The following is a 10265-nucleotide window of genomic DNA, read 5'->3' as shown; positions in this document are numbered from 1 at the left end:
TCAAACCTAAGAACTATCAAGAGAAATACCATAAAAACCAAGACCATCAAAGCACAACGTTTAAACAAAACGAGATTCATGTCTGTTTCTATATTTACAACTTCTAGATTAGTACAATATCGAATATACCAAAAGAGGTGATCTTGACGCTTAGTATCGGCATGGCTTCTAGTTCCACGGACTGGGGAGTCTGGCATCCCTGAAAACAGAAGTGCCACCTGATCCTGCGGGTGAAGGAGAAGGAGAGGTGGCCACATAGTTGGTCCCTGTTACAGATACCGTTGGCAGGATTCCTAAATTACCTTGTTGACCAGTTGGAGTAGGCGCAAAGCGTGATGGGCTAATAGCAACAGCCCCTAAATTCCCCCGTGAATGGTTTGGAACCTGCATGTCAAGTTGCTATTTTAATCACAAACTTATATTACAAGAAAAAAAAATCCAAAAACAGTAAAACATTAGAGGCGGCAATTTAAAACCACTGCCTAACATATGGGTTAATTTGGGATATGTAACGGGTCAGCCGAGTATATTAAAATAAAAAATAATAAAGGTAAAAAGGAAACTGCCGTTATGGTCAAGAAGTTGCCCAAGGTATAGTCAGATTTTAATGTATTATTTATTTATGAATAAATACATAAACAGTTGACAATAAATAGTTTTGTTTCAAGCCAACGTGAGCTAAAAATTTCTCAAGTGACCAGATTTATCTGGTGGATTGCCCAACCCACCTAGTCCTGCCAGGCCATTTGGCCACCTTAATTACATAAGTAGAACCGTAGAAGTTTCTGTAATCAATCATTCTTCAAGATAAATCCATATTTACAGCAAATTTTATGAAAATAACTTAAGAACTTGCTTTCACTTTAAGTTCCACTAAGCAATAAAATCCCACGCGACGCAGATTCCCACAATTCTACCATAGACGGGTAAGAGAGGCAGTGAGCCAGTCACACATATAAGTTGGCTAGAATTACAAGTACAGGATCACACCAACAATTATCTACAATTCTAGATACTCCCGATAGTAGATAGGTTTCTTCAAAAAGTTATTCATAATGTTATCACATACCACCTGTATTACAGGTTGTAAATAGAAATTATAGGCTCTACATGACCACATACTTTCTGGCGATTTACGGTGGCCCAATTAGAACAGATTTACCTAGAAAGAATTTGATTCGGCTTATATTTTACCTCTAACGGGTCATGTGGGTAAACTATAAAGCTTTATTAAGCTGGAACAAGTCATATGGGTCGCACAATTCAAAAGTGACCTGAGGTGTATAAATGTTTGCAACTTCTTAAATAGTTTTATTTACATTAAAGGAAGATTGGTATTGTGAGAGTATAGTTTTGGCAATCATATTCTATACAAGTATCACTTTTATTATTCAAGAAAAAGAACCCAAAAGATATTTGCTAGTCAACTCATTCCTGGCCTGTTTTGACACATGTTAAAAACAAGGTTGCGGAAGTCGTTAATCTCTCCCAGGTTGGTCGACAAGCGAGTTGGGAGTACTCGGGTGTGTGCGGTGAGTACTTGGGGGTCAAAGTGGCCAAGTCGGTGACTACTTGGAGTAATCGGCCGACTCAGGTCGACTCGACATTCTACTTTGTAGCGAGTACTTGGAGAATACCCGGCTCTACTCGGTGAGTTTTACAACAGTGGTTAAAAATCACGTATTCTAACCAAAATCCGTTTCAAACATGTTACTAAACCCTAACGACCAACCAAATTTGCTACCTACAGTTATAAGACTCACATGAAAAAAGAGTTCAGGAATCATAATGTAATGAGCAAAAGCAAAATTGGAAAGGATAGAAACACAGATAAAAAAATTTAGATAGTCAATTGGAAAGTATTGGAATTGCCTAACTTAGTGACTGTGATAAGAGACATCAATCTAAAAAGAAGCAACTACTCCAAAGAAACCCTAATCCTGAGATAAGATGCTAAACTGAAGTTGGGTTGTTACTTGTTATCAGTTATAAAGCTCCCTGCATACAAATTACTAAACTATGTTAATTTATTAGTAGCAGAAATTGTTGCAACTGTGATTATTTGATTGTAGATATGTTAAGAAGTTCTACCAATATCTAGTCAGTTTAATGATACAGGAAAAGCATATTGAGACCACTAAAATCTGGAATGTAGAGGATATAGATTAATTGATGGTGCTAGAGAAACTAAGTACGACACTACGACATAATCTAGAAAACGAGACCAGGTTTGCTGTTCATTACATACACAAGCGAAACCTAAGAAAGACCAATGTAGCATAGTAAGTTACAAAGATGATGAAATCAAGAACGTACTTGGAGGTGCTGCGTTTTCAGTTATCATGAGTGACTTCTTTCAACTGTCATACTATTCATAATAACTAAAGAGCTATAGGGGCTAGGGGATATTTGGTTCAAAGATTCTAAGGAAACTTGATGGAAAGAAATTTGGATTTCCTTATGTCAATATGCAAGAGAATTCTAAATTCCGTTACGACCAAATTCTTTTAAAATCTTTGAACCAAAATGTTTCCTGATGGAAGTTCAATATAATAAACTTAAGTTCAAACAGAATGCAAAAACATGAAGTAAGGGGAAAAAAACTCCCCAACATTTATACAAAATATTTATTTTTACTTCATGTTCACTAATATCGTTTCACTCTAAATTGAGTTTAATAAGATATTCACTCCAAAATAAAAATCTTACAAATCCATTATGTTTTCCAATTTTTATGTCTCAATATGAATATGGGAAATTTTCCCTACATTATAGCAGCGGAAGCCTACTGATTGCAACTTTGCCAAAAAAATAAAAATAAAAAAACTTAAAAAAGAAAAAATAAAACAATATGCCTTGTTTGATTCCTACTTGAAAATATTTTCCCTTATTTTGTGTAGAGTTATTCTGAGTCAATAACGTTTGTGGGGTGTTCAATAATAAGAAACAAGAAGATAGATAATGCGAAGAATAAGACTACCCCTACGGCCCCACATATAACGTGTATCCATGCCAATATCATATTATCATTGGCTTACACATTTATTAGATATAGATACCAATGATTTTGAACCATACCAGGCCATGAACTAGAAAATATCGGTCTAGAATACAATTTGACAGGGAAGGCTTCACAAGAATGATGAAAAAAATAAAAAAATTATAGTTTAAATGTTCCAGATTGAAGAAAATGACGTTATATAAGTTATTGTACGAAACATTATTTGTGAAAGAAAAAAAAAAACTCAAATAGAGTACCCTCTTTTGAGGGACTTCACTAAAATTAAAATATCTTCCAAAATGTTATAACTTTATGTGTGAATTTTGTTAGGAAGAACACGTACAGACAACAATAACTGGCTTAGCAGATACTGAAGATTAGAAAATGATTTCCTTTTGGGGGAGAAGACAATGAAAGTGCAGCATCACTCCCCACTGCGAGATAGGATGTGAACTTTGTATATGTTAAAAAAACACAAATGATGCCAAAATGCATTTAACTGAAAAAGTGAAAGGTATTAATGCAAGCACGATATGATTATATGAGATTTTGGCCAAATTTTGTCAGGGCAGATATTTTCAAAGCATATCATCATTAGATGGCACACAATGTGTCCTTAACATCATTTGCCAAATGCTAGTTACATAAATGTTGCTAAATCATGTTTTCCTCTACTTCTCTCAATGAAACAGTAAATTAAACTCTATTAATGATGCTCAAAAAGTTCAGAGATAGCCTCCTCTATCTAATCAACACTAAAAGACTAGATGGCTTAATTCTCTGGACATGATTCAATCTGGCAAGCAAATGAGACTGCCTGAATGACGAGAACAAATATAGCTTACTTACTCAAATCAGGTCTCCACACATCCCGAGTTATGAAGACTGAATGACAGACTATACGCAAAGTACAACAAAGACATTTATTTCTAAGTGATAAGACTATTGTCTCTTAAGTGACGTTTCTTTTTGAGTAACATCTACATATTACTTTTGCTGCAAATTAGACGCAAGGAATAGTGAGCTTCCGCAACATTAAACAAACAATCATTTGCACCTGCTGAGAAACTTGCTCCATCTCACGTCCATTTTTCTTTGAATCATATAAATTCCTCGATGTATATATTGGTGGCTTACAATCAATGATAACAGATGAACTGACAGCTCAAAATACCTAATTCATGAAACGGAGCTAAGACTGATCTTATATGCTATTCTATCTTACTACTGGTACTTCCACTCTTAACATACAACAAACATAGCTCTATAACATAAACGAGATATAACCATAGCTCTATTGTACATAATCTTATTATGATGATCCAAAATAAACTAAACTATTTGAATATTTTCTAGCACTATCATGTACCAGCTCCTTCTCTATAGTTTTGATGTAAAATTTTTGATAAATAGTATGACCATTAAAGAGCTCCAACAAAATATTTACACATGAAAAAGAGCATGAGCTATTACCATACTGAAGGGGCCTCGCCTATGAAAAGAATCTGAAGACGGTGAGATGCTGTTCATCCTTGTCATATTGCGAGGATGTATGTTTGGATTCAACAGATCATCAGCATCTGCTCCGTCCAAGTCAGCAACACAGTTACCATCTGAACCAGGCCGTGGCGTGACATGTCTGCTCATAGAACCAGAGTCATTCGAAACATCAACTTGGAGAGAAATGGATGGGCGACAAGTAACTCCTTGCACATTACTTCGTCTCCGTAGCTCTTCTTCAGCATGCAGAATCTATTAAGCATCATTATAATCCACTGGTTTAGAATCATAAGCCAAACAAAGCAGATATCATACCAGATGCAAAAGAAACATGTAAGCACCTGTTTCAGGACTTGTACCAACTTATGCTTTCTTTCATTTAAAACTTGCAGCTTCTCTTCGATTTCCTTCTTCCTTTTCTCTATGTCAGTCAGCGTTTCATCTTTAGGGGGCTGCAGATAAATATTCATAATAACAATCACTCAGAACTTCATAACTACAATCAGAAATCAATAGTTACTATTTATTTATCGTAAGAATATGGAGTAAAGTATATTGCAAATATCTCCTGTTTCTCAGGATAACATTGGGAATAGCATCGACTTATAAAGATGGTGGGAGCAACTAGATTGATAGAAACATAATTATGCAATAAATGTACCCCAGGCAATAACAGATATTTTGCAAATTCCATAGAAGATGTAACTAAAAATTTTAAAAACGTCACCCATATCTACCTACAAGGATGCAGCCCTCTATGGATCACAAGTTCACATGTCTAATCCATACAAAAATAGAGCGTCACACGAGATTTTCGACTCAAAGGTGAGCTACACCCATCTTAAAAATAGTAGACATGCTGCTTGACTCCTTATATTCTGTCAAAAACCTTGTGTAGATTATGTATCTTTGACAAAGACACTATATACAAAAAGTGCAAAATCTTTAATTTTGTTTCTAAGGTAAAAAAAACCCAAAGAATTCCAGCTTCTTTTTCGTTTTATGTTTGAGTGTGGCTAACTAAATGTTGAAGATGGATATATTCGATTTACTAGTCTCCAGGTTCCAATCAGTTAAAAGACGACTAACAACTGCATTATTTGTCATTTTCAAAAAGGAGGCACGCTTGGTTTATCCGAAATCACAATGATACTCTCTCTAAGTACATACATCCCTAAAAAAGCTGACTTGTTACATTCCATATGCCAAACATTTCAATTTGCTTTTTTTTTTTACAGCTAAAAGCTTGATCTGAGGGCTACTCGGAAAGCGAGTGGTCACTGGGATCAGTAAGTCGGATACCCAGGTTAAACTAAACTAAAAAATAAAAAAATCTCATTCATTCATTCCTTTAATGTATCTATATATCAAGGAGAATGATATACCAGTGGCTGAACATCAGACTCTGGAGCCTCTTCCTGTGCAACATCGACCGCGGCGGTATCCGAATCATTTTCAACGGCACAAGGATCATTAAAGTTGACCACTTTTTCATCAGCTGCAACGCCATTCGATTGATTGGCGATGTCTGGTAAAGAGCCACCACCATTTGATTGAGTTGGGATAGGAGAATCAATGGGATTAGAATTGGATTGTTGAGAAAGGCGAGAGAGTGCTTTGGACCGACGGTGTAAAAGGGTTTTGAAATCTTTTAGAGAAATTTTTGGGGTTGGCATTATCCATTTATGCGGTGTTGGTGTTGGTGTTGGTGTCGGTGACGGTGTAGTGAAGTCTGGTGGTGGGGTACGGTGGTTGTGGTGGTGGTGGAGGTTTCCTTTGTATAACGATATCGCCACCATCTCTTCTGTACACGATCCCAGGCTATCTGAAAACTTTTATAAATTAATCTTCTGATAATAATTTTATAAAAACATATTTTAAAAACAAATACCGGTAAAAATAAAAAGTACTCTTATATCATTGATTAACCCAAAAAACCTACACTTTAATAGTGACTTAGGTTAAAACAATAATTTAATTTTAATTTAACAAGAGTAAATACCCATGTTGCAACGGTCAGATGGTGGGGTGATAGGTCATAAAGTGTGATAGGTCATTGAGTGTGATAGTTAAATGCCTTAACTGTACGGGTTCTGACAGCGGATTTAAAAATTCATCGAAAGTATATATCGAATGATATCTCTAGTGAAAGATCATTAAATTTTAAGAAGACCCATATAATTTATCAATGTACGATTTTTGAGATAAAATTTTTTAAATGGATTGAAGAAATAAATAATTTATGAAGGAGAAGAAAAAAAATAATTGTTTGAAATTTAAGGAGATAGAAAGGGTATTATAGTTATTTTAGGTAAATATAAAATAGATAAAAGACATTTTGGGAAAGTAAATGTTGAAACTTAAAATTTAGACAGGGGGAATTTGCTTTATAATAATATAGTATGAGAGAATTTGTTTTATAATATAATATTAAAATAAATTAAAAGAATATTTGTATCAAACTTCAACGGTTAAAATTAATTTTATATTTATTTACCTTGGGTATATATGACCCCAAATCTTTTATTATACTAAAACACAGTTGTTCTAATAGTTTATTGACCAATCACAACTCTCGATTTTTCTAAATTCTCAATTTTGACTTTTGTTGACTTTTATTATATAAATAAATATTAAAAAGTTCTTATACAAAACTTCAACCACCTGTAGATAAGTATCAATCACATGTGGATAAATATTAGTTTACATACAAGTTCATTACTTCTATTTGTTTACATAAGCGTAGAATATATTATGATAAATTATCACATACAAAATCAATAATAAAAGAATTATTATTACACAAGAAGTACATACGACATAGGGTTATTTGAATCTTAAATCCAAAACAATATAAACTCTATTCAAGATTCATGATATATGACAATAAAAAGATACAAGTTTCTTTCTTTTTATATATTAGTTTTTTTTATTAATGTTAACCGTTACAATTGTCTATTAATTATTTATTATACAGTAAATATTAAAATATTAGTCCTCGTTTTCAAGCATACGTGTAATTTAGGAGTAGTAGTATAAAATGCCGTTCAAAAAAAAAATAGTATTTGAGAAGATTCTATACCTAAATTAGGTACATGACAGCTACATATTCTCAATCCCTTTTGCGTGAATATATTGCTCAATCAATTAGTCTTTGGTTCCAAATTTTGCAAATCTACAACAATAAAGAGGGTTCCAAATTATTTTGAACTTTGAAGTCAAATCCACTAAGTCAACGTTTATGCTAGCTTTTATAAGTTAAATGTATGAAGATCTAATACTGATAATATAATAAGTCTTGTGTTCAGTGTTGGACACGGGTCTAAAATCTATATATACTATAAAACAGTTGAACTAATAACTTATTAACCAATCAAATCGTTTAATTTCATCAAAGTGGCTCTCGCTTATATCATCATTTAAATTGACTATAAATTAAAAATCCTAATAATCATTATCCAAATATGATATTATATAAGTATTTATATTGATTTGTAGAAAAAGGTCTCATTAATTTACATTTTTTTGTTTTCCATTTATATCAATTGTCACTCAGATCAAAAGTCCTAATTGTTATAAAAGAATATGAAAACAGTCCTAATTGTTATCTAATTATCATAGGACAATGATTGAAAATAAACATATTCATGTTATGGCCCGCATCACGATCATACACATATACTTGAATGTCAAGTACAGGATCACAAGTATGTTTATACTTTAGTTCTTAATTATCTTTCATGGTAATATCACACTATGGGTACAACTTGTTTCAAAAAATTATATAATAGAGAAATTATTGTAGCATGTGCAGTGTGGAACAACCACGACAAACAATTCCATCAATATGTATCAGCTAATAACGACCACGACAAACAATTTCATCAATATGTATCAGCTAATAATAATGAAAGTGACGAACTTGTGGTTATTGTACCACAACTTGCAAAGTATAACACTTAGAAATGTATATCTTCAAAATTATAACCTGTTATAAATTAAATGTATGAAGATCTAATATTAATAATATCGTAAACCCCGTGTCCAGTGTCAGACACGGGTTTAAAATCTAGTTAGCCCCTAAAGCTAACATTGTTTATATTTCAACATTTTTAATACATCATCGTAGATGGTATTAGGTGTTGTTTACTTACTTTTTTACTTATACTCAGACCATATCTTACACAACCCCTGTGTGGTGCACGTGGATAATGAAACATGTAAATTTGAACAAACTAAGGCATCTCCCTAAGCTAAGTCTCTTCCACACCTCTTCCACATTGCCACATCAGCTTTTATCTCCCTTCATCCACCTCTTCCACAATCACTCCCTATAACCCCTCATCCACACTTTTTTTTATTTTTTTTATTTTATATTTACAGAAAAAATAAATAATTCAATATTTATTAAAATTAAATATTAAAAAAACACACTACATTTATTAAAAAAAACACATTACATTAATTAAAAAAACACAATACATTTATTTAAAAAAACATCAATACATTACATTTATTAATTAAAAAAGCACAATTAAAAAAAAACACTACACTCAATGTTCACGTTCGTTTTCCGGCAAGTTCCAAATGTGCTCGACTAGGGCGCCTCTTAGACGGTTGTGTGTCGCCCTATCACGTAACTCCCCTGTCATACATAACTGAATGTCTACACGTTCGTCCCAAGAACGCGTTGGCGGGGTATCGGGAATTAGCTCCAAATCCAAAGGACTGATTGCACGCCCGTTATACTCAACGATCATGTTGTGCAACAACACACAAGAGTACACGATGCATTTAATTTTGTTAATACTTAATGGACGCGCACCCTGTTGAATGATTATCCATCGGCCTTGAAGTACCCCAAAAGCACGCTCCACGTCTTTTCTTGCAGGACTCTTGGAAGCGTTTGAATTTAGAGGTCTTAGGGTCCATGGGACACTTGAAAGACTTGACAAGTGTAGCCCATTCTGGAAAGATACCATAAGCTAGATAATAACCCTTTGTAAAGTGTTGGCCATTAACGGTGAAATTTACCGTAGGAGCTCTATCTTGGAGAAGCTGGTCGAACAAGTCAGATTCATTAAGGACGTTGATGTCGTTGTTTGAACCAACGAGTCCAAAGGTAAGCATGTCAAATCCACAAATCATATGAAGCAACCGCTTCAAGCATAATCGTCGGATGTCCTTTGTCACCACGAGTGTATTGGCTTTGCCATGTCGTTGGGCAGTTTCTCCAAGCCCAATGCATACAATCAACGCTTACAAGCATACCCGGAAAATAATCGGCAGGTTGAACGGGTTGCGGGGCAAAGTAATGATTGTATAAACGTGTAGAGGCTTCCACATGGTTTCTGGGCTTCTTGGTATTTTTGGTCTGATTGCCATTCTGGAGCTCTCTGCTTCTGCTTCTTCATCTTCAACTAAAGTAACGAAAGTGTTTAACATTTCGGCATATATTGTATACTTACTCATGTATGAAAATCTTCGTCGGAACTCGACATATTTAGTGAAAATGTATAGAGTGTGTGTTGTTATGTATAAAAATATATGAGTGAAAAGAAGTGAATGAGATGAGAATGGTTGAATAGAAGTTGGTTTTTATAGAGGAGGTTTTTTTTTTTATATAAATCTAGCCGTTTGATTTAAAAAAAAAAACAAAAGTAGCCGTTAATGTTGGAATTGGTCCCACCAACACGCTCGTCTCCTCGTCAATGAGCATCGACCGATCAAAAGGAAACGAAGGAAGAAGCTGTCGACGAAGTTG

General features: G+C 34.0%; 2 protein-coding genes across 2 annotated transcripts; both read right to left on the bottom strand.

Annotated features, from left to right (window-relative positions):
• On the bottom strand, nt 1-6325 carry LOC122607649 (G protein pathway suppressor 2). Its single transcript, XM_043780666.1, has 4 exons — nt 5887-6325; nt 4843-4953; nt 4475-4753; nt 1-384 (listed from the first exon to the last, which is right to left on the bottom strand). The coding sequence occupies exons 1-4, from the start codon at nt 6298-6300 to the stop codon at nt 169-171; spliced, it is 1020 nt and encodes a 339-aa protein (XP_043636601.1). The 5' UTR covers nt 6301-6325; the 3' UTR covers nt 1-168.
• A 2729-nt stretch (nt 6326-9054) lies between these two features.
• LOC122609002 lies at nt 9055-9483 on the bottom strand. Its single transcript, XM_043782064.1, has one exon. The coding sequence runs from the start codon at nt 9481-9483 to the stop codon at nt 9055-9057; it is 429 nt and encodes a 142-aa protein (XP_043637999.1).
• Nucleotides 9484-10265: the final 782 nt, after the last annotated feature.

The sequence above is a fragment of the Erigeron canadensis genome, chromosome 7 (genome assembly GCF_010389155.1).
Source record: "Erigeron canadensis isolate Cc75 chromosome 7, C_canadensis_v1, whole genome shotgun sequence".
NCBI classification, from domain to species: domain Eukaryota; kingdom Viridiplantae; phylum Streptophyta; class Magnoliopsida; order Asterales; family Asteraceae; genus Erigeron; species Erigeron canadensis.
This window is presented reverse-complemented; position numbering and strand designations above follow the sequence as displayed.